Source organism: Thalassophryne amazonica, chromosome 19 (assembly GCF_902500255.1).
Source record: "Thalassophryne amazonica chromosome 19, fThaAma1.1, whole genome shotgun sequence".
Classification (NCBI taxonomy): Eukaryota; Metazoa; Chordata; class Actinopteri; order Batrachoidiformes; family Batrachoididae; genus Thalassophryne; species Thalassophryne amazonica.
In genome coordinates, this window is record NC_047121.1 from 45,524,957 (window position 1) to 45,551,309 (window position 26,353).

General features: G+C 40.2%; 1 protein-coding gene across 1 annotated transcript in view; it reads left to right on the forward strand.

Moving 5' to 3' along the window:
• The first annotated feature begins 2,509 nt into the window (after nt 1–2,509).
• Nucleotides 2,510–26,353, forward strand: part of cdin1 (CDAN1 interacting nuclease 1) — a 151,928-nt gene continuing 128,084 nt past the window's right edge. The window contains 2 exon segments of the mRNA XM_034159540.1: nt 2,510–2,555; nt 2,558–2,609. Coding sequence (XP_034015431.1) covers nt 2,510–2,555; nt 2,558–2,609 — 98 coding nt within the window.

The following is a 26,353-nucleotide window of genomic DNA, read 5'->3' on the forward strand; positions in this document are numbered from 1 at the left end:
CTTAGTAGCGGATACGTGATATCTTAAAACGTGGATCTGTTGTGTGGGCCGCCAGAAGAGGAGGTACTGCTGGCCCACCACCAGAGGGCGCCCTGCCTGACGTGCGGGCTTCAGGCACGAGAGGGCGCTGCCGCCACGGGACACAGCCGGGGGTGACAGCTGTCACTCATTATCTCATGACAGCTGTCACCCATCTTCACTTCATCATACTACTCCATAAACCCGGACGTCATCTCCACCTCATTGCCGAGATATCATCTACCTGTGAAGGTAATTCTCTGCTGAACTGAAAACACTGACTAATAGTCTGAACTTCTTCGCAGCTGTTTTCCTGTAAGTGTTTCCTTATCTGTGGGATTGGCATTTGGTGTGATCAGCGACGGCTTCGCTTCACACTCCAACCAGATAAGTGGTTAACAGGAGCTGCACGAGTGTGTGATTAGAGGTGGAGGTGACTTTCCACCTTCTGACTGTTTTTGTTACTGGGTGTGCACACACCCACATCTCACTGTTTGTGCTCCTCACCAGCAGTACCAGATCCGACAGTCGGGGACGGTGATCACCTGGGAATTTGGGACTTGGCGGCTCCTGTATTCACCAGGTTCAGTGGCGGTGGAAATCGTGTGGTTCCGGCTCTTCTCAGGACAGACGTCTTCTATCCTCGAGCCTGCCCACACGTCACCTTTGTGTATTGACTGCTATCATATTCTGAGATTGTCTGTATAGTCGTTGTGCACATTCACAACATTAAATTGTTACCTTTTGGCTCATCTATTGACCGTTCATTTGCGGCCACTGTTGTGGGTCCGTGTCACTACACTTTCCCCAACAGGATCATTATTACCCATGCGTAGCTCATTATTCATGGCTTATTATTCGGTGGGACCAAGGCTTAAGAGGCACGTAGCCAACAGACATGGCAAATGCAGTAAAAGATTCTGAGCACAGAAAAGCCGCAGCAACACAAGGATAGACAAGCTGGCAGAAAAACAACTGTACTGCAGGTGACATGAGGAAAATTGAAATATCTGTCAAGCAAGTGGGCCACTGCATCAGGACTGGACACACACACACACACACACACACACACACACCTGAGTCATGTGACATGATGAGAAAAGAAGGCGATGCAGCTGAACTATGCATGTCATCATTAGTCTAAACTAGCCTTTGTCTTTAGATTTGCTGTAAAGTGAGCATTTTCATTTATGAATTTTTTAAATTCCTAGATGCATTGTCAGAATTGCTGGATTTTCTGTGTATCATGAAACTGCAAACACACTGAGGTAAAAAACAAAAACAAAAGCAAAGTGGCTATAAGGCAGCGCAGTCTCCTTTGAACCCTGCGTGATGGAATCAGTTAATCAGTGAAATCCCCTGGTGGAGTGGGTGGTTGCAAAGAAAACCTGCACCCTCTCAGCCCTTTATGGAATGAGTTTGAGACCTCTGGTCTAGTGGATAAGTGTTGACCTTCAGACCAGATGATCCTCGTTTCAAAATCTAGCCAGACCGGAAAATCACTCAGGGCCCTTGGGCAAGGTCCTTAATCCCCTAGTTGCTCCAGGTGTGTAGTGAATGCCTTGCATGGCGGCAGCCAAACATCGGTGTGTGAGTGTGTCTGTGTGAATGTGAGGCATAATTGTAAAGTGTTTTGAGCTTCTGATGCAAATGGAAAAGCACTATATAAATGCAGTCCATTTACTAATAATAATTAAGCACAATATGACCCAGTTTAATGTTACAAAATAAGGCATGCGAGGCCTGGAAAAGACTTCTTGTTTGGCCTTATCTGGCCCCTGAGACACCAGTTTGAAACCACCAATTCATTTAGAAATTCCTCAAAGGAAAAAAATAGAAGTGTTGTGTTGTATTTCGAAGCTTCAGTAGTGTAAAACTAAATTATTTTGTCATAAACTTCACGTGTCACATTTTCCCACATGTATAACTGCAGTTACTTTTAAACTTCTGTCTTTAAATTAACACCAGACTGTAAACAGCATGATTTAACAAAATAAAAACCTGCCGCCTGGGAGTTTGTGTACCTCATTTTCTTCCCTTCATCTCTCTCCTCAAACTCTCCGAGGGCACAAATTCTTTCTTTACTGATACACAACGAGAACTGCTGATGTGTCTTTAATTTTCTTCAAATGAAGCAGCGACGGACCAGAATGACGTCACCTCCACTGAGAGTCAACCAATCAACTGCCGGTATACTCAGCTCAACTGCCAATTAGCGCATTGATCATTGCAAAGTCATGTGGAGCAGGTTGCAGGCAAGAGTTTGATGTAATAACGATTTTCTGAGTTTTGTTTTTTATGTCAAAATGATTTTAAGTCTTATAATAACTGTACAAACTGAGCTGATGTTTTGTAAATGTTTTCTTGCGCTCGTTGTGTGTGGTATTAGCTAAAGTTGAGTTTTGCCGTGTAGCTGCAGCCGGCTATGTCTGTGGTTCAGCGTTCTGTCTCTCGTTTTGTCCACACAGACACAGAACCTGGTTAAAGGAAGATGCAGCTTTCCCGAGCTGAATACAAGAAGATAGTCAGTTGGGCTGAAAGCTGAGACCGACGCGCCAGTGTATGAAAATGTTGAAGGAAAGATTTACAAAGTAAGTATGCTCACTGTACTGTCTGCGAATTTCATAAGCTTAACAGCAATCAAAATAACATGTTGATCTAATTTGGCCTATTGCTAAACTCCTTAACATCTTCCTATTTTTATCCCTGCATGTAGTTACAGTTTTAAATGAATTATCGCAATCAGTTGCTTTATCACTTTACGAGGTCTGTCAATAAAGTATAGGTCTTTTTTATTTTTTCAAAAACTATATGGATTTCATTCATGTTTTTACGTCAGACATGCTTGAACCCTCGTTTTCCACGCCTGTCGGTGACGTCATTCACCTGTGAGCACGCCTTGTGGGAGGAGTCGTCCAGCCCCTCGTTGGAATTCCTTTGTCTGAGAAGTTGCTGAGAGACTGGCGCTTTGTTTGATCAAAATTTTTTCTAAACCTGTGAGACACATCGAAGTGGGACACGGTTCGAAAAATTAAGCTGGTTTTCCGTGAAAATTTTAACGGCTGATGAGAGATTTTGAGGTGATACTGTCGCTTTAAGGACTTCCCACGGAGCGAGACTTCGTGCAGCGCTCCCAGGCGCCGTCGTCAGCCTGTTTCAAGCTGAAAACCTCCACATTTCAGGCTCTATTGATCCAGGACGTCATGAGAGAACAGAGAAGTTTCAGAAGAAGTCGGTTTCAGCATTTTATCCGGATATTCCACTGTTAAGGAGATTTTTTTTAATGAAAGACGTGCGGGCGGATTGCAGCATCGGCTCGCAGCCGCCGCGACGCTCTGCCACAGGAAAAAACACCTCTGTTGGAAGCCTTAAGGACAAGTTGGAACATGTCCAGCTGTTTAAACAATTTCTCATATACTCACTCCACTGAAAGCCATCAAAAGCCGCCTAGATTTTACAAATGGTTATCAACACGGAGGTGTTTTTCCTGTGCTGCCGCACCGCGCCGGCTGCGTCCCGACGCGTGGACCCGTCCGCATGTCTTTCATTAAAAAAATCTCCTTTAACAGTGGAATATCCGGATAAAATGCTGAAACCGACTTCTTCTGAAACTTCTCTGTTCTCTCACGACGTCCTGGATCAATAGAGCCTGAAATGTGGAGGTTTTCAGCTTGAAACAGGCTGACGACGGCGCCTGGGGACCGCTGCGCGACGTTCTCGCTCCGTGGGAAGTCCTTAAAGCAACAGAATCACTCAAAATCTCTCATCAGCTGTTAAAATTTTCACGGAAAAACCAGCTTAATTTTTCGAACCGTGTCCACTTCGATGTGCCTCACAGGTTTAGAAAAATTTTGATCAAACAAAGCGCCAGTCTCTCAGCAACTTCTCAGACAAAGGAATTCCAACGAGGGGCTGGACGACTCCTCCCACAAGTAGTGCTCACAGGCGAATGACGTCACCGACAGGCGTGGAAAAACTCACGCATGCGCACGAGGGTTCAAGCATGTCTGACGTAAAACATATGAATGAAATCCATATAGTTTTTTGAAAAAATAAAAAGGACCTATACTTTATTGACAGCCCTCATATGTTGTTCATAGCTTCTTGGGCATCCTTGAAATTTTTTTTTTAATATTTTTGTACTGTATGCACAAAAAAGAAATTATAAAATACTTGACATATAACTTGAAACATTTTCGAGTGGCTATACACCCAACCCTTGGTTCAATAAAGTAAATACGCGAGCATATACACCCAACCACAGCTGACCAATGAGCGTGCTTGTAAGCCTTAAAAAAGTGGTGTAAAAAAAAAAACATAGTTTAGATGCACAAAACATGTCAAATACACGATCACGGTTGGGCGAATAAGGTAAGACATATTTATCTGCCCAACGGTTGGGCGAATAGCCTTTGCCAAACATTTTACTGTAAGACGCTATCTTCTAATAAACTCATGACCTAATAGTCAAAACATGCAGAAACACTCATCTTCAACGCTTACTCCAATTAAGGTTCAGAGGAAGCTGCAGCCTATAACAGCAGTCACAGGGCGTGAGGCGGGGTATACCCTGGACAGGATGCCAGTCTGTTGCAGGACCACATAGAGACAGAGACAGTCACACCCGCCTGCACACCTATGGACAAGATAACGTTTCCAGTCCACCTAACCTGCATGTCTTTGGATGTGGGAGGAAGCCGGAGTACCGGAGGGAAACCCACGCAACAGGAGGAGAATATACAAGCTCCACAAAGGCAGGCCACAGGTGGGAACTAATCCCATGACATTCTTGCTGTGAGGCAACAGTACTAACCACTAAGCCACAGTGCTGCCAATTTCAGAATCCTCAGAAGTTATTTTGTTTTAATTTCAATAACTGATAATTTAAACACATGGACACTTAACAATTGTGTTTCTTTTCAGACATCACATTCAGTACTGATGAGATTATTATAAACAGGTTTTATTTGACTCTCAGGAGCCACTGATAACAATGAAACAATCTAGAACAGTTATTTTCTGGCATAGAGTTTAATGTTAGTAAATAGAGTAAACACTTGGATTGCGTTTAAACTATTTGTGTCTGTCATTCTTAAATGCGTTGTAAAGTGATGTGCTTTAGGGTTTCTCTTCCCTTTTTTCCCCCTGAAACAATGTCTAAAAATTGTCCGTTAGGCTGTCTAATATAAGCCTGTAAACCAACCAAAAGAATGTTTAGAATTTGTAGGAATCTCATTATTAACAGTCCACAGTCTGTGATCCGGTGGTGAGAAAATGAAGCGCACACTTTCAGAATGCGCTTCATCTTCACAGGGGCCCATTCACATAGCGCATTCACACAGCACACTTTTAAGTCATGTCAATCATCCCCTGACAGAAAATGTCTGAGCTGCGTTCTGTGATGTTCGAATATTAAGTACACAATACCGTGAAAAAGCCACAGATTTTAATTGGGAAATTTTTGGCACAACGTCTTGCTGCCAAACTCTGAGAGTGACCATGAATAACAGTTAGGCGTTAATGTCCAATGCGTAATGATCAAAATCACTGCATGGTACCAGACACTTCAGATATTTGTTGAGGAGAGTAACATGTGTTTCAGATGACGTACTGATAGTAGATGTGTTTATGCTGAAACTGTGGTCATCATGGTTTTGAATGTAGGTTTTTTTGACAGACAGCAGCTCTATGCTCTCAATCTTTTACAGGTATGTAGTTCCGGGCTGTACCGGCTTACTTTCACCCCTGCCTATAAGTAAAACTTTGCTTTATTCCAGCTTCCTGCATGATATTTAACTGGTTATTGGTTTCGTTTCTCTCACTGGTTTCAAATCCTTCTAGATTCTTGACCATTTTCAACCATTTCCAACTAGTTTTCAATATGATATATTATTTATAACCCACTTTAAAGGCATGTAAAGTGGAGCTTCCACTTTGAGGAATTGTCCAAATCATTGAGCTAGTTTGTGGTGGTCAGTGGCCATTTATCTCTGAATATTATCCTGTACACTATCTTGTCATGACACTGTAACAACACCATTGTGACTACCGATTTGCGCTAGATGTGGTACAGCAACAACACTTGGAGAACAGCGTTAGAGCTGAGTTTAACTGTTAATTCTCTCTACCTCCTATAGCCACATCTGAGCCACTGCAGCTAGGGTGCATTATTGCCTTTGCCTTATTTTTAAGAGATTTACAGTCAGCCATATTTCCATTGTGCAGTCAGTGTTTAAAAATACATCAGATAAATGTAAACCAGACTGAACAAACTAAGCAGCAAATAATAATTACATACCTTGAACACAAACCACATCCTTCTCACTCCTTTGGTGGCACACAGCAGTCACGCAGAATATAGTCCTTGCTGTCCAACGCTGCTCCTGGCTTTAGAGGCATGCTTGGATATTTCAAAATTCCACAGGTTTGGTATGACTGTCAGTAAGCATCCGATTGCAATTATCACCTTTGATTTTAAATTTATTTTTTATTTTTCCCACTTGTCCATCCACAGTCGATAAGCACATAGATATTGTTAACAGCTAGCAGTGCCAACTGCTTCAAGTCTGTGTCCACATCAACAGATGTCCCTTTCAGATAACTGATGTCACTTCCTCTCCAAGCCTTCATGGTCACACTCTTGCAAATCAGATAAATTTGTTGTGGCTTTCTTATAGAATGTAGAAATAATGCATGGATGTAAAGCGCTGTTTATAATAGGACTGGAAATTTGGCCCTGACTGAAAAACAAAACAAAAGCAGGTGTGAAAGCAATGCATTTTTATTTATTTATTTATTTATTAGTCAAACCCACACTTCCATTTAAGCTACTTGCATTGTGGTGAATCTACCATGAAGAATGGATTCCCACTCTTAGCACCAACATCTGAGCCTCTCCCATTCTTACCACTAGCATCTTCTGGACATCCCATTCTCCACAGGCTTTGGATCTTACATGGCTGTCCTCACTCCCCTTTGTGAAGGACTTTATGACATTCATTGTAGCGCTGTAATCATCTCCGAATTAAAATAATTTGCTGTTGGCTGAATGCAGTATTGTCTGATGGACATGAACATTGACTGAGATTTTTTTCTTTTACTTTATATATTATTAAAGACAAAGGTGATCTTACACCAACACAGCGCCAAAACAGTTCATTTATTTGACACAGCTGTTCACCCAATTGCACCATAATACTGTCATTATTCTAATCCCAAGGAAAAAAATGCGTATGAGACATTAATCATGGTGGATATCACTTTGCTCTGTCTAGAGTAGGCTGGGATGAAATGCACCGTAAAGCCGCGGTCCCACCGAATAATGAAGGATGAAGAAGGAGCCACGCACCCTGTTTTTTTTTTTTTTGTTTCGTGAGCTATCGTGGCAGTATAGTGGCTCAGAGTTGGTCTTAGAGGCATTATCTTCAGTTAACGAGGCTCCTCTCTGAGCGTGGCGCTAATTTCAAGATGTTCCAAATTTAGCAACAACAGAGTGGCGCAGTTTTGTGTTCGAGTTACTGCGACGGCTTAGAGGCATTTGCGTGGTGCTTCCGAGTCTGCAAAAAGTCCATTATCCGTGCGCCTGGCACCTTCGCAGGAACTGAGAAGCTATTTTGGAACAGCTCTCCTCTTGCGCACCCAATTCCACCTGCTCTGTGCGCTGGACTCTATATAAAATAATTATTTGTAGTGGATTAATCATTTTCTGCCAAACCTTGAATGCTGAAACAACTCTTCTAGAATCAGCGGACTGTTTCATCTGAACGCTTTTTTTCCCCTCTCTTTCCTGCTCCATGTGGGATGTATTTTGAAACAGCTTAAGGTAATTATTTTTAATGTTTTTTATAGCTTGATAAAACAGTTCCTTGCTGTAAAAGTATGTATGTTGATGTCTGTTGTATGTAAAAGTATGTTGATTTAATATCTTGTTAATGGATCACATGAGCTCCGCTGTGTGTGCGCAATGACGCAGTAACTCATCAGCAGCTAAGAGCAGGAGCTGTGCGGCAACACAGGTGGGAGAGCGCGCAAAAGACCGATTTTGAAGACATAACACAAAGTTAAAAGTTGTATCATGATAACTTGTAAGCTGCGGAAGAAATAAAGAAATATATATATATATAATATATATATAATATCTATATATATATATATATAATATATATATATATATATATAATATATTTTGAAAATGATCCACAGGTGTATAGGCCACCTCATTCTGTATGCAGAACGGCACCCGCGCGCAAAAGAGTGCTTTTGCAGATAGTAAACGGACGAACACAAAGTTAAAAGTGGATTCACGTTGTAAAATGATTGTGTAAAGTCAAGGAAAAAATAAAGCCAGCAAGCCATGGATGGAAAGGAAGCCACTTAGAAAGAGCACAGAGATGGTTGTCCATGAAAGGACAACAGCAGCGCGCGCGCAAAAGAGCGATTTTGCAGAAATAAACGGACAAACATAAAGTTTTGTGTGTTTAAAGTGCAGAAGAAAAGCCAGAGTGCCGCGGAGCCAGCGAGGAGCACAGAGGCGGCTCTCCAGGAACCCGTGGTTCGGGTCTAGCTGGTCTGGTGCATTACAGGTGGACAGCAGCCTGGTGCACAGCGCACAACTGCGGAACTGTGCTGGAGTGTCTATTTTTGGACTGCGTTTAAAAAAAAAAAAAAAAAAGAAGGGACATCTTTAAATGCTGCTGTGAATCTGTGAATTGAAAACCCACACTTTGAAGGGACCAGGTGTGGGAGGGCTGGAGGTTTGGACCAAAGTCATGCCTAAACGTGCGCCAACATGGCGTTATCATGGCGCTATCATGGCACTATGTGGATTAGTGTGGCTGATGCGAGCCATTCGAGGCTGTAATGACAGGTCGGTCGTGGCTCACTAGAGGCTGCTACGTGGCACATGCGGGGTACAGAGAGGCACATAGTGGCACCTTCATAGTGGATACGTGATAGATCAAAACGTGGGTCATTCTTCAAATAATCACCCCACACCCATGCGTGGCTCCTTCTTCAGCTTAAGAGATGTAATCCTCTAATAGTTAACAGTAATTGACATTTTCATCTTCGTGATACCAAACAACTCTATTGTGGTTTGTCCAAGTGGTGTACCATATGTAGCTGTCCAAAATGGTGGACTAGCGCAGGCTTGCGCAGTGTAGTTCAGGCGCAAATTGGGCAGCTATAGCTGTAGCTACAGTAGACGTTACAAAATGTCAGCAAGAATCGCCACTTCAGTAAGAAAAGTTAATAATATGATGCCAGTATGACATGGTATGAAGTGTAGAGACATCACCACAATATAGCCAACGTTTGTGCAGCACAGGGGAAAGTGTGCCAAAATCGCTTTTTAAATGTAGGGCAAGTTATGTGTTTTCATCATTGTGAAATATTGACATGGATTATAGGTGCTTATGATTATTGGTGCTTTTTGGAAATTTCCTGACAGCATCTTGCTACGTCATCCCAACACATCAAGATGGCAAACATTTTCAAAATATTTTTTAAAAAACTGTCGTGTTCATCATGGTCCATGAGGATGCATCACGCTGTACCACAGCAACAGCAAGTTGTCAACAGGACTGACCGAGTGTTAGACCTTGGCACACTTTGTGTTAAACATTGTGAATGTGGACTCTTCCCCCAAAGCTGTGGGCCTCTAAATGGATCTGAAATGACCAAGAGGGTGCAGGTGTTCATGTTTATTAACCATATCAGCAGGTGATTTCAGCAGAGCAGCACCAGCAGGCATTAGTAACTGAACAGTCTGAATGTCTTCAGCAGGTCATGTAGCTGTGTTTCATTGTGCAAGATTTTGCTCGGAAGTGTCTTACAGTGCAAGCAGGAGTGTGCATATGGACTGCTTCAGACTCCACAGAGTCTGAGGCAGTCAGACTCCGTGGAGATTTTTAAGTCACGTCTGAAGACTCATTTGTTTGCTATTTCATATGATTAATATGTTGTTTACTATGCTTTTATTCTTTTTTTTTTTTTTCCTTTTTAACTTTTTTTAATCATGTTTTTAACCTTTTCATCATGCTCTTTGATTTTTTTTTTATATTTTTGTTTTGGTTTTTATTGTTGAGTTGTTTTATGGGAAGTGCCTTGAGATAACACTGTCGTGATTTGAAATTGACTTCTATCCTAGCCATTTAAAAAGTAGACATTTTAGACCTACTTTATCTTTATAGCACTGGAGTTTGTATATACACAGATATAAAATTGTGGGACTTTATCAGTGTTTATCATAAAACCTCAACTGTATTAAAGGATAGGTTAAAATGTTTTTTTTTTGTTTTTTTTTAAACAATATGATACATTTAGAGCGGTTTAAATGGGTTAAATAAATATTAGCAGTGTTTTCTTTAAACTGTTCCAGAGGGACATTAAACTGTCTTAAAAACAGAAAGAAAAGCAAAACCAACTGATTTTAAACTAAAACTAATGGAATATCTGGGAACATTTGATTATTGGTTGGCCAAAACAAGTCATTTGAAGATATCCTTGTGAGACAATGTAAAGTGTATATTTGACTGTTTTTCCAACATTGTTCTGACTAAACATTTACATTTATTAACTAAAAATCTTCATGAAGTCATGGTGAAAATAATTACTGCAGCCCTGCTTTGGTTGAAATGACGATGTACATCTGTTCTGCCTATATTGCAGCAGCATTACTCAGCCCTATTCCTGATATTTTATTATCCATTATTTACTGTTTCTAATTAAATTTAAATCATTGTCTAATTACTAATGAATTCCACACATTTTTATTATACGTAAGCTCCTATCCCAGCCATGGAATGCCTACACATTCAGAAATGGAGAGGGGTTAATGGTCATGTTTGCCTTTCTCCTTGACACTGAGGGCCCTCACTTTATTGAACATAACGTGTAATCCCCCAAGACCACACAGACACTATGCCTGATCCAGACGAGGTCACTTACAAAGTCGCATGTATTTGGAGCTTCCTTCTTCTATTGTGCCCTAATCACCAATCTAGAAGAAAGTATCAGGTCCCCAAAGGGGTTTGCAGCAGAGCTTGGTCTCGCTTTTGTTCTGTGTCAGCATTTTGTAGACTGTGCCGTGCATGTTAAGAGAGTCCAATATCCTGCATGTTTAGGCACCGTGTAAGAGGTCCTTCTTGTGACAGTTTTGAAATTCCTTACCCTGTTGGTTTTTTAATCCAAAGTATCTTTAACAAACATTTCAGATGCCACTTTTAAGGAAAGTGGTACTGGTGGGTGTAATAATTAAAAGAAAACATTACATTGGTTGGTTTTCATTCCAATAATTCTGTTCTCTCTCTCTCTCCCCCGGAGGTGCAGGCTCCTTTGTTTAGTCTTGCTGGTTATTGTTATTATTTTATTCAGCATAACCAATCCTGGGGAGGCCCTTGCTCTTTAAAAACCCTGAGTCTCCTCTCTGGGCCTGACAGACAGGCACGGCAGCAGTGTTTTCACAGCCTGCAAAATTATTCTGGTTGTCCAATCAGCTGAGCCGGGCTCTGGAGGGTTAGTGATTGGACTGGCAGGAAATCAGGCTCTTAAGACATAACATATCGACTAGGCCATCCATCATCTCTTAGCATGCGCTCAGGCACGGCAGTGAGCACCCCCCCAACCCCACCCGCCTGTCCCCTCGGACTATGTGGGAGCCCTGCCACTGCGTAAATATTGGCCAGGCCGGGACTGGCAGGGGTGGCTAAGAGGTCGGTTGTGGATGGGCCTGCACTGAATGGAGAGAAGATTGGCTGTGTTATAATGGAGAAAAGACAGTTGACAGCGCTCTGGGTAATTTTTAACGGATGCTAGCCATGTTGAGTGAATGCCGGTACATTCACGTTTCCTCTGCAAGGAGGCTGTGTTGATTCTTGTCAGTGTGGGAGTGGGGCTTTAATATTTTTGTGACATTGTGCCTGATAGACAAAAGTGAAAATAAAATAAAAACCTATTATGTATATGTTGATGCCTTGCTCTTGCACTGAAATTCATGATGAATTTAGTATAGTTCATGATCCATTAGATTTAAAGCTACGGTGTGTAAAATTTAGGGGTCTTTTTTTTTTTAAGCAAAAATGGAATATAGAATTATAGGAATCTATTCATTACTGTATAATTACTTGCAACAAGGAATTGATGTGTTTTCATAAGCTTAGAACAAGGCCTTCGTATGTATACAGGAGTGGGTCCCCTCATGGAGGCCACCATCTTGCACCACCATGTTGATAAAGTAGCCCAAAAGCGAAATGCTTACTCCAACTTTTGCATTTTCCAGTCTGGCTAGAAGACTAAAGGGGAGTGGGGAGAAGAGTAATTGGTGTTTGTTTCCAGATACACCCTGTACTGGTTACTAATGCAGCCTAACAAATTTTAGAACCCTCATGTTTATGAAATGCAGGATCATACATATTGCTTATCACAACAGAAAGCAATAGCATGAATCCCTGTTGCCAACACATCAAAACATGTGATTGAGAAACAAAATCGTGACCAGAGATCGCATAATGCTATTTGTAACCTCGCCCGTAGTTGATACTAAATCCCACACACCATAGCTTTAAGTCACAACAAACAAGTTTCGTGGGTGGATATCGGGTGTCTGAAGTGATGCATTGTGTGAAAAGCCATTTTGTAATCATTGCTTTCGATTTGCAACACAAAGGGATAATTTAAAGCTTTGAACAAAATTATTGTTATAGACCATTTCAAGGTAATTTCCATGGACCTCTTTCTGTTGTGCTGTGAGTCTGGCTAGTGGGAGGAGAGAGGGAGGGTCCAATAGACAGACAGAGAGAGAGAGATTGCAAGGTGGAGTTCCTCATCTGTAACGGCTGCATAACACAGATGTTAGGAGTCATCTGTCAGCCTGGCCTCTCTTGCTGGGCTTGAGCTGATCTTTGGAGAAAACAATTGGACACGGTGCTGTCACTTTTTACCCCTGCTCACAATGGAGGGCCATGCAAATATCAACCCCCATTTGTGCCCTCCTCTTGCCAGCCATGTTGTCCTTCCTGACTTGTATCTGGACTGCAGCTCGGCGGCACAGGGAGGGTAGGAGGGCTCATCGCAGGCCAGCGCGGGGGGAAAGTGACCTCAGTACCATCAGGTCTTTTTCTCTTGCTACATATTAGAATTGGAAATGATGGGCTGCTCTCTTCGGCCTTGCCTGACTACCCTGGGTCCTTCCACCCTTTGTCCCAAAGGAGAATCTATGTAAGAAGGGTGAGAGAAAGTGGGAGGGAATGTGAGAGTACTCTGTGCTACATTATGAATGAATTTGGATGTAATGATTACCGCCCTCTTTAAAATACCATTCAGCTCACACTCCTCATATAGCAGGAGGGTTATGTGGAAAATGGGGCAGATGCCTCTGTTGTAGCAAATGTTTAAAAAGTAAAGAGGCATCCCAACCACATTCAATGCCACTCTCTGTCTCTCTCACTCTGTCACGCATACACACAGCTCCCTGGTGAGGAGTCCCTGAACGTTTTTCAAATCGGGCCCTAATGTGCCGTTTTCATCAGCAGCGAGGCGGGCTGCAATATGGTGCAGTGGCTTGCTCTGGGAATATGAATGTTGATTAAGCATGCGTTCAGCCTTTTGAAATTCTGAAGAAGTGTCAGAATAATGGATGTTGAGCAAATGTCAAGCATTTGTTAATTTCTCTGTTATTTGGGGTTTATCTAGCATGATCTTTGAGAGGAAAGCACAGACCGGGGTTGTTGTGGCATGTGTCATTGATATGGTGATTTCTTGGCTGCAGACGCTTTGTTTTTGATGGTAATATCTTGGCTCAGGAGGAAGCTTATGGACTTGCTCATTGATTATTTATTGTGGCAGTAGTGTTCAGATCTTTTTTCATGTTGGTTACACCTAAGGATTTGGTAACAGGCATGATGCATTAAGAACGCAGCATTTATTTTAATAGTTAACGGCTCAAGGAATCTGAAAAAGCTTCAGTTGTTCGGTATTTTTGTCAACCTCTATACAAGGCAAAAACATTTCTTGTTGTCTTGTCATAGGTTTATTTTTTCTGTACTTTATAACATGTTGTGTATGTGTGTGTTGTCAATGGTAAACTGAGGTTTCAGAAACTTTTCTGCATTTCAGTCCGTATCTTGTACCTGGACAATGGGATTGCAAGTGTTATTGCTGGTGTACACCCAATAGTTTTTTCTATTGGCCATTATGTGGAAGCTAGCATGTGCACGCACACCCAGCACCCATGTTGTGTCAGTAGCCAGCTGAATTGCACTAACTATTGTTTGTTCAAAAAACAACAAAACCAAAATAATAATAATAAAAAAACAAAACAAAAAACATTTTTTTTTCTTTTTTAATGTGGTGCTGTGCTGGGACCTCACCATAACGTATTTGTGCCTTAGACTAAGAAAAATCTAGTCTAAAGTCTTGCAATGTGTATTTCTCGTATTTAAAAATCCTAGGTATTTAGAAATCCTAGGGTGGCAGATTTGTGACATGCTTACGTTCTTTGCACGAGTGCACAATAGAGCTTAACAAGACCATGAAACAGAATTGAACACAGTCAGTAAAGAGTATAAAGAATGAAATAAAAGTAATAATGATTGGGGGGAGGGGGGCACAATATTGCCATATGTCGTGTCTTAACGCCCCTTTTTTTGGTTCCTCCTCACGGGTGCAGGAACAGGGTGGATTCAGTTTTTACAGGCAGTCTTGACTTTAAATATGGTTTGAGATTAAAAACAGACTGCTGATAATACATCTATAATATGCATAACAACTTGTGCTTTGATTTAAAATGGAAAATAAAGACATGAGCCAAGAGTTCAGTAATAACCATTTTCTACCTTTTAGGGGCACTGATGGCCACAATGCATTTTTCTTTTTTGAAAGGACGTTTGTGGGTCACAGAAATGTCCGATGATAGTGCTCGGACATGGTTTGGATTTCCCCTAAGGATTTCAAAGCTGGAAAAAGGTCTCCACTCCTAAGTAGTAGCTTTGTGGTTGTTCCTCATCTGTTTCTATGGTGCCCCTTGGCAGTTTTATCCAGATTTTGTAAACTTTATTTAAGGAGATACCATTTTTCAAGAGGCTATTACACAAGTTTCCCACCACATATTCTTAGAAGTGAAATATTGTTTTAGCCACATTATCACAATATGTCAGAAACAGGTAAGGAAATCCAAATACACTACCACTCTTTGTGTGTTTCTCAAACCCAGATGTGTAGTTCTTTATTTAAAAACAAACCAAACTCCTGGTGCCCATTAATGCCTCCATATGGTAGTAAGAAGTTAGTGTGGCTCATGATCTGAAAGTCCAGTTAAGCGCAGATTGAACAGTTATTCACTTACTTTAAGAAGTACTGCAAGCAACGGGTCTCAATACTTCCATTCATTCAGGAATTTGTTTGTGAGGCCCCTCTCAAAGGCTGGCTGAAACACTTGCACTTTGGTCAGTGAACAGTCTTCATACATAGCAGTGGATGCCACTTCTGTTTATTCCACTCACCATATCAGTTATGATACTTTCCAGTGTTCTGTCTCTTCATGTCTTGTGTGCTCAAATCAGTTTCCTCTCCAAAGGATTTGCTGCGTTGTGCTGAGAGTATAAATCCAAAAGGTTTCTCTTTTCAGCAGGAAATTAACATCACCACCACGATTATTAGGTTGCACATGCTCAATGCCCAAGTATTTGAGTAAACTCACATTATGATTTTTCACAGAAAAATGCACAGCCACGGGACTTTTGTTATCATGAAATTCTTGTTTTTAAAGACCTTGTGGTTTTTCCAATGTAGGCTAATCCACAAGGACATTTCAACATGTAAATGACATTGGAAGTCTCACATGTGATAACTCCCTTGATTTTAACCCCTTAAGTCCTAGAGCCTATTTCACCAAAATCACATACCCATACATTATGATTTATCTCTCAGCTTGTACAAGGTCAAAAATGCAAAAGTTTGGATCAGCTAAAAGACAGGTCCTAGGGGATGCTGTGGATGCAAAAAAAAAAAATAAATAAAATAAAATTGAAAGTAAATAATACTTGTTAGGAGTAAATGAGATTTTTTTTTCCCCAAATAATGAATTCTGATTTATGTCTTTATTTGCTTGGAGTTTCAGTTGTGGTTAGTTGATATATGATTGAAGTGGATACTTTTTTAGAGGAGACTTCGCTTGACATTTTGATGTATAATAAGTGTATGTTGGTGTCAGCATTGGTTAGTTATGAGTGTTCAAATGTTCCAAAACAGGGCAAGTCCCCAAATTTGGGGACTCTAGGGTTTAAGAGGTTAAATATCTTATCCGTCCTGGGATGTTGAAAAGTTTGTTTGATATGTGAAATTGCATTGACTGCATTGACCACATCTATAGTTGCCCTCCGGTATCTTGGGTAAAGAGCATGAATGAGTCAAAGGCAGCAAATTAGAATGTACCAGCATGCTGTTCAAATTAGGTGGTCTCCTGTGTACAATCCTGGGTGGTGAAGAGAATGCTTTTAAATTTTTCAAATGTGGATCAGTTTCAATCATATGCCAATGTTTTTTTTAAAACTTTGTCGAATTCCCTACTCAATGGCGAATATTGTGTAATTCTTCAGTCCTTCTTGACTTAGGTCTGGTCATGACTGTTCCAATGCTTTCCCATGTCATCATGGGAGGAGTGCTTAATTGCTTCAAACAAGTTGATCAGCCCACATCAAACCACATGATTAATGAAATATCAAAACATCTGTATTGGTACACTTTAGTTAAAAATAAACAACCTTTGGTTTTGTTTGAGTTACCGTATTTTCTGGAGTATAAGTCGCACTTTTACAAAAATGCCTCTTTAAAGACTTCATGCAACAAGAAGCAAAATGAATTTAATCGGTACATTCTTTATTTCTGTATAAGGCACATGATGTGTGTGCCTTATAAGAAGCACAGCTAACAAGGAAAGTAATGTTACTATACTAGGCAGAAAACGTGAGTAAACTGCATCTTTAAGCCAATGAACAGACTATCATATGGTGCAGTGCAATTAAACGTTACAAAACACGTTGCATTATTTATAACACAAACACTGCTTTGGCAATCAGAAGCTACGAGCTATTTAATGTTGTAACAAGTGCAAAATGTGCGTAAACTGCTTCTTTAAACCAATGAACATAACATCATATGTGAAGTAAACATGTAATGCAATGAAAGGTTTGAAAACTCTTTTGTCGTATATAATAGATAATAAACTCATTGGTAATATTCTTTTTGGTTATCAGTTTTTGTACAGGACTCTTAAAAGAGCTGCGCGCACAGTCTAAATAAGTTTTCTAAATAGAATAACAAAATGTTCCCTCTTCGTCTTCAAGAGTGAGGTCTTCCAGGAAAAAACAAAAAACATTTCTTAAGAACAAATTGTTGTCTTTGTTTGTCTTTTTCTTATTTTCACTGCTGCTAATTCTGTTTAAACTACTTATTCAGAAGAAGAAGATAGGCAAGTGTTAGAAAACCTTGTTAGAAAAATGGTGAAATTAATTGGAGCCCTGAGAATATGTGGATCATCCTTAGCCCCTTTCATCATGCCACATTTCAAGAGTGACCCCTGTAGACCACGTAGCCATATTTTGAAGAAACGGAAAACTGAAAATGGTGAAATTAATTGGACCACTGAAAATAAATCAGCAGATCATGCATAGACTCTGTCATAATATCACATGTCAAGAGTGACACATCATCATCATGACAGTGTCATTGACGTCAATGTGCCATTCATTCATAATTTCATTTGCTGTTGACATTGAATCACAATCACCCAATGATTGAATGATTGGGTTCAGCAACAAAACTTAATTCTGTTATCAGCATGATCAGTTACTGTTGACATGACAACTTGAGACAATGTTACCAAATTGTCTGTCTTGTCAAGAAATGAGTTCACTTGAAAACATAAAAACAAATTTACTTTGTCAAGTTTCAAACCTCTAGCTGGTCTGGCAGTTGTGACGTTTTCCGCCAGAATGAAATGCTTGTCTTTGCATGTGCTGAATGATAGGCCAGAGGTATGGTCCACATAACGACAATTTGCATTATTGCACAGCATGTTTTTTGTTTGTTTGTTTGTTTTTGTGCATAGCAAATTCATGTCATAAATAAATTCTAATTTCCAAATTATTATTATTATTATTATTTGACAAAAAATGAACTTTTCTGACAAGGAGAGATATGCTGCTTGATATTTATGTGGTAAAAGTTTGTCTGACATCGAACTTTCTCACATTTATTCTGAAAAATGCCTATTTTGCCATTGTTTCACATCTGTAAAACAGCATAGTTTAGCCTAGAAATACAAGACTTGTTACCATGGCAATCACTGAAGGATATGTTAAAATATTTTGTGACAGTTATACACTAGCCAAATATTGTTCATACACCAAATTTCAGTGAAATCAGTGAGCTGTCACTTTACATGTTTTGGGCTCTCATGGCTGATTTTCTCAGTCAGCTGCTCTTAACAGCCATTTAAATAAGTCTTGAGCTTTGATTTAAAAAGTGCTGGGTCAGAAATAGTGCATAAATCAGGAGGTACCTTATTCCACAGTCTGGGTTCAGCTACCGCGAATGCACGATTGCCCCAGAGTTTGTATTTTGACCTCAGACATCGAAGTAAAGCTGACTAGATGCCTGTAATGTCCTGCTCTGTGTGCGGGGAGTTAAAATTTCAGACAACTAAAATGATGCAAGGCCATTAATAGCTTTAAAAAAAAAAAATTTTAATCTTAAAATCAATTCTAAAATGAACTGGAAGCCAGTGGAGTGACTAAAGTACAGGTGCAATATGGTCACTTCTGGAAGTGTTCATTAAAAGACAAGCAGCAAGACAATCAATTCTACACAAGTTGGAGGCGTGCAAGAGAAGACTTCTTAACATCAGTATAAAGTGCATTACAGTAAAAAATCTGAAGCTGATGAAAGCATGAATAGCTGTCTGAAGATCAGATCTACTGAGGAAGGCCAGAAGATTTAGCTGGAAGCTTACTTTAACAACAGAGTTTATCTGGTAATCAAACCTAAAACAGCTATCAAGCACATACTAACAATTCATTACAATTCATTATTAACTAAATGCTTTGCTTTAAAAACATGTCCATTTTAGATCATCAGCAGTGCGTGTCAGTCTTGCTGATTCATCGCACAGAGTCATTAACCATGAGTTAAAACAGCCAGCACACCCGATTCCTCGTCATATCTCTTCTGCTACCCACACAGACTATGCATGTGCAGATCAGGATATGTCATTCAAAGCGCATATTAAACAAATATGTAAGACTGCTTTTTTGCATTTACGCATATCTCTAAAATTAGAAAGGTCTTGTCTCAGAGTGATGCTGAAAAACTAATTCATGCATTTATTTCCTCTAGGCTGGACTATTGTAATTCATTATTATCAGGTTGTCCTAAAAGTTCCCTGAAAAGCCTTCAGTTAATTCAAAATGCTGCAGCTAGAGTACTGACGGGGACTAGAAGGAGAGAGCATATCTCACCCATATTGGCCTCTCTTCATTGGCTTCCTGTTAATTCTAGAATAGAATTTAAAATTCTTCTTCTTACTTATAAGGTTTTGAATAATCAGGTCCCTTCTTATCTTAGGGACCTCATAGTACCATATCACCCCAATAGAGCGCTTCGCTCTCAGACTGCAGGCTTACTTGTAGTTCCTAGGGTTTGTAAGAGTAATGGGAGGCAGAGCCTTCAGCTTTCAGGCTCCTTTCCTGTGGAACCAGCTCCCAATTCGGATCAGGGAGACAGACACCCTCTCTACTTTTAAGATTAGGCTTAAAACTTTCCTTTTTGCTAAAGCTTATAGTTAGGGCTGGATCAGGTGACCCTGAACCATCCCTTAGTTATGCTGCTATAGACTTAGACTGCTGGGGGGGTTCCCATAATGCACTGAGTGTTTCTTTCTCTTTTTGCTCTGTATGCACCACTCTGCATTTAATCATTAGTGATTGATCTCTGCTCCCCTCCACAGCATGTCTTTTTCCTGGTTCTCTCCCTCAGCCCCAACCAGTCCCAGCAGAAGACTGCCCCTCCCTGAGCCTGGTTCTGCTGGAGGTTTCTTCCTGTTAAAAGGGAGTTTTTCCTTCCCACTGTCGCCAAGTGCTTGCTCACAGGGGGTCGTTTTGACCATTGGGGTTTTTACGTATTTATTGTATGGCCTTGCCTTACAATATAAAGCGCCTTGGGGCAACTGTTTGTTGTGATTTGGCGCTATATAAATAAAATTGATTGATTGATTGATTGAGAGTCTAAAGGGTGGAAATGCCCCCTGATAACTGTACAGCACATGCATCTGCCTGAAAACAGAAAATGTACTATTGCTAAAACAATAATATACATAAATATTGTAATCATTCAGTATTTACGACAGGCCTCGAGACTAGCCAAGCATTTGTTGTTGACCCGTACATTATCTAGAAAAGGCCCACTGGTTTTATTATGAGTGGGCCATTGGTCCATTTGCATTTTTACGCAAGAACATCCCTGCTGTCAGATAGGTAAATCACTACGGTGTCTGTGAGCAGGGTCCATTATCCCCCCCAAGTTGCTCCTGGTTTGCAGTTGAATGCTTTGCATGGCAACACCCTGACATCAGGAACTTTCCTCCCTTTTTAATTTTTGGCACATTTCATCCTCTTTGTGAATCATTTTTTATTTGAAAAATATTTAATTATTTAATGAAAAACTGTATGAATATAATTTGAAGGTTATTGGTCCAAATTATGGTTATGTGTTTTTAAGTTAAATGATTAATTGACCAATCACAACATAACTGATAAATTAATTGTTAAATCAGTGATAAAAAAAAATGCTGGTTGTAGTGTTTTTTTGTTATTGTTGCTGTTTTTTTATTTTTATTTATTTATTTTTTTTGATTGAATGAAGTAGAACAGGAATGATTTGCTGAATAGTTTGGCAGAAACTTAATCTACAGCTGTTATAACACCAAATCTGTTGGATGTTGTAACCAGATGGTAGGATGAAATATGTAGGCTTGTTCTACTTTATTTTTTATTTATGCTGGGGGGGAGGGGGGTTTCCTCATTCAGTAGACCAAACCACAGTCAGTTGATTTATATTTTTTTAAAAAGGTCATAACTTATTCAATAGCAAACTTGATCATTTTTGCAACCCCTGAAAGACTATTTCACAATTTAGTTGTTTTGCAGAGAGAAGATGAGTATAACCAGTTTGTACTGTAAACATGTGTGCTCATTGTGCAAGTATTTGTCTGAAGCTGCATGACACTGAAATTTGTGTTTGTTTCTATCGGTTGTCAAAATATATCACATTTATATATTAATATACAGTTTTCTTGGATTTTTTTTTTTTTTTACTCCAGATGACAGTAGGCTTAGCTGCGAGACAACAGATGTTAGCATTTTGCCTATCAGCATGTATAATTAGCATCATTTGCATATGCAGAGTGTTTAACCCCACTTTGAGCTGTTATGCTACTTTATAAAATGTAGTCATTTAAGTATATTTATGATTGTTTTCTTTCAATTGTTGAATGGATCAGTTCCAACGATGGGGCAAATTCTTTCATTTCAAGCAATCATAAAGTCAGAAAAATAAATCCCAACTTTACCAGACAGCGGTTGTCTAGTAGTACTGCTACTGGTATTACTATGAATCTGGTATTACTATTAACATAGTGTAGGTATTCGGTAATTACAAACTGTCATTTAGAACTGAGGAATTTTGCAGAGCACTTGGTGAAACTGAATCATTTCATCCATGCCATTTGTTTCTCAGAATAGCTTCATCGCCATTAGTACAAAATATGTGCTGTGACTCAATTAGGCAGCTCCATGCCCCGAAGAGTCGCAACATGCAACACTAGCTGCATGCAGATCCACCAAATGCTAAATAATGTCGCAGCATATGATATAAATGCCATAGCCAGGTGGCTTTCATTACCTAAATTACAGCTATTGTTTATAATAATTATTTGTAAATAAGAAGACTCTGAATATAATTATAGCTTAAAGCTCTGCTGTTAATTAGCACAATGGCAAATGATAGTGTCGCACTACGGTTTTTCCTTTATTGTGAAGATATTGATATGCATCCAACGGATGAGACACAAACTTGACTTTGTCAGTTGCATAACCCTTGGATAGCCCAGCTTAATAGAGCCTAAGCATTGGCCAGACAGGCGTACCTGCTCAGTGACAAAGTGAAAGCTTCTAATTGTTTTTAATTAAATCTGCTGCTTTACTATTTTGGGTGCGAGTGCATATTAATGCTCTGTCTTGAGTCATAAGGAAGGGTAATTAGGTTGAGAGTGAATAATTCCCTAACCACTCTTCTGTCTCCCAGCCTTCTGTTGCTCAGTGTTCTAAATTATATCAAAGAAGGGAGGCTTTTTTGTGTATACTTCCAAAAAGGTCACTACATTGTCAGTATTTTTGTAAACATGGTCAGCATTAACCTAAGGGAATATCATTTTCTTCAACATATCATGGCCTTGAAAACAATCAACGAAATGAGTGGAATTCAAATAGACTAAGCAAGTAAAATATAAGGTGTACCTTTTGAATGCATACCTGCACCATGTTAATAGTGGCTAATGGTTATTGCCGCCACAATGTGAGTGAGGACAGGAATAATTTTGGGCCGAAGGCTTTTTGTGTAGCATAGATATATTTTGTTAGCCGAAGGTACTTGTATAAGGCCCCTTTTTTATGAAGGGATGATAGAAAAGATATAACTGAGATTTGGATCTGGCAAAAAAATGTCATCAGGTCTTTCCTGAGCTGGGCCCGGTCTCATAACTAATCTTTTAGCCGATTAAACATACAACCCCAATTCTAATGAAGTTGGGACATTATGTAAAATGTAAATAGAAACGGAATACAGTGATTTGCAAATCCTCTTCAACCTATATTCAATTGAATACACCACAAAGACAAGATATTTAATGTTAAAACTGATAAACATTATTGTTTTTGTGCAAATATTTGCTCATTTTGAAATGGATGCCTGAAACACGTTTCAAAAAAGCTGGGACAGTGGTATGTTTACAACTGTGTTACATCACCTTTCCTTCTAACAACACTCAATAAGCGTTTGGGAACTGAGGACACTAATTGTTGAAGCTTTGTAGGTGGAATTCTTTCCCATTCTCGCTTGATGTACAACTTCAGTTGTTCAACAGTCCGGGGTCTCCGTTGTCATATTTTACGCTTCATAATGCGCCACACATTTTCAGTGGGCGACAGGTCTGGACTGCAGGCAGGCCAGTCTAGTACCCGCACTCTTTTACTACAAAGCCACAAAGCCATGCTGTTGTAATGTGCAGAATGTGGCTTGGCATTGTCATGCTGAAATAAGCAGGGACATCTCTGAAAAAGATGTTGCTTGGATGGCAGCATATGTTGCTCCAAAACCTGGATGTACCTTTCAGCATTGATGGTGCCATCACAGATGTGTAAGTTGCCCACGCCGTGGGCACTAACACACCCCCATACCATCACAGATGCTGGCTTTTAAACTTTGCGCTGGTAACAGTCTGGATGGTCTTTTTCTTCTTTTGTCCAGAGGACATGACGTCCATGATTTCCAAAAGCAATTTGAAATGTGGACTCATCAGACCATAGCACACTTTTCCACTTTGCGTCTGTTCATTTTAAGTGAGCTCGGGCCCAGAGAAGGCGCCAGCGTTTCTGGATGTTGTTGATGTATGGTTTTCACTTTGTATGGTAGAGTTATAACTTGCACTTGTAGATGTAGTGACGAACTGTGTTAACTGACAATGGTTTTCTGAAGTGTTCCTGAGCCCACGCGGTAAGATCCTTTACACAGTGATGTAGGTTTTTAATGCAGTGCCGCCTGAGGGATCGAAGGTCACGACATTCATTGTTGGTTTTCGGCCTTGCCACTTACGTGTAGAAAGTTCGCCAGAGTCTCTGAATCTTCTGATTATATTATGGACTGTAGATGATGGAATCCCTAAATTCCTTGCAGTTGAACGTTGAGAAACATTGTTCGTAAACTGTTGGACTATTTTTTCCACACAGTTGCTCACAAGTAGTGATCCTCACCCCATCTTGCTTCTGAACGGCTGAGCCTTTTGGGGATGCTCCTTTTATACCCAGTCATGACACTCACAGTTAGTGTCCTCGGTCCCCAAAGGATTATTTAGTGTTGTTAGAAGGAAAGGTGATGTAACACAGTGGTAAACATACCACTGTCCCAGCTTTTTTGAAACGTGTTGCAGGCATCCATTTCAAAATGAGCAAATATTTGCACAAAAACAATGAATCTTATCAGTTTGAACATTAATTATCTTGTCTTTGTGGTGTATTTAATTGAATATAGGTTGAAGAGGAAATCATTATATTCTGTTTTTATTGACATTTTATACAACGTCCCAACTTCATTGGAAGTGGGGTTGTACTTAGTGGACTACGGTTAGTCACCCAATATTATCCATCTAATCACCATTTCACATCATTGGCTAAACTTGTAGATTAGCTGTTTTACGTACTCAAACAAATGTCACGGGCATAATGGCCTTGCACTCGTTGCCAAGACAGGGCTCCAGTGCGCAAAAGTTTTGTTTACTTCTGGGTTGGTTGTTGTCATGAACTATCCAGCCTTTATTTCATTAACTGGCTTTAACTGCAGAATGACGTGCTTAGCTCTTAGTCTTCTTCTACACTTCCATCAAGCCTTTTTGTGCACACAAGACCGCTCAGCGTAACAGCCTGGTGGCTAATGTGAGAACTGTCACAAACCACATCATGCAGTCATCCGCTACAACCATGGGCAAAAGTGGAGGAAGCTCTCCTTTTGGAGAAATATGAGCAATGTTGGGTGCTCTTGAGTGTTCCATCAAGTGGTTACATGATAGCAACCATGATAGCAACCATTTTTGAGGTCATACAGAAGTTTTCCTAACTAAAATAAGATTAGGCTCCTCTGTATCAGGCTAAAAACTTTAGTCGGGCTAATGCAAAACTTTAGCCGACTAAGCGCTTTGCGGAACGACTAATGTCAAAAGATTAGTCAATTCATTGAGTTTCTGTTGACTAAACAAGATCAGACTGTTTTGTGAAACTGGACCCAGATAGTTCAGTAGGATTGAAGTTGGGCTGCCAACACTCTACACCTGGGTTGGATTTCCTGATAAAATGCCTGCCTGTGTCCATGGACTGGACATTTTATCTGTGTTGTCTCAGTCCGCCCTGCTGAAAATTGTTAAAATTGTGGTACTAATCTGTAATGGGACTAGCATCCCAACCAGGGGGAGTGGTAGACTATCATCCATTTCATGCAGTGGAATCTGCCAGGGATAAGCACTGGAATGAATAGACCTCACAGCGTGTATCAGATTTACTTCTTCTGTTTCCTGACACAAGGACCATCTCTCACCACCAATTATGAAAGAGCTGTCAAATTGCATAAGCAGTTGGGTGCGGGAATAAACGGCATGTAAATTCTCTTAAGAGCATACTTTGTCATCACTGCAAGAACATCGCATGAGACTAGGGGATGGGTATTGATAAGGGTCATTCCATGTCAATTCAACGAGGGCCTCACACACTTTGTGTCAGACTTTCTTCAATTTTTAATCAAATATTCCCAGACTATTCAGAACAACAAATCTGACGTTTGAGGCCTGTAGGCCAAGTAGTTTCTGAGATATGGCCAATTTAGTGTGCATGGGGTCTGCCGTTTTTTTAGGCAAAAATGGCCGTCATTTCTGAAGCCATGTTCAAGGTAGAATATGCATGATGAGTGTGATGTTGTGTGATGTGCCTGTTCTGCAAAGCAGAAGTTCTCTTGTTGCATCATATAAGTCTGTGATGGGCTTGACCCCTTGTTTCCTACAAGAAACCATGAAATTGAAAGTGTTATTCCAAAGCATTACATGACTCTGACAAGGACTGATCAATAGAAAAACTGCATTCAGTGTTTATTGGTCTGTTTAATGAAATTTGAAATGTAGAACATCAAAATATTCACCTGCAGAAAGAAGTGTGATGACATTCACTTTCATCAAACCAAAAAGAACAGGGAGGAAGATGTGCAGCCATTCTTACTCCAACCAGACTGACAGCAGCAGCTTTGAACATGTCCAGACATGCAGTACCCCATTCACTGCATTGCTCATCATGCAGGTGGATATAAGCCTAGTAACCGTGGAAACCTTGAGGAAGCCCCCTGGCAGATCTATGTGCAAGCATTCTGGGGTGTGCCATGAATCATATTAATGCAGTGTGTGCACACAATTAAAATGAAATTGTCATTTCAGCACTAGAAATACATTCGCAAGTGCACAAATTAGCCATAATTG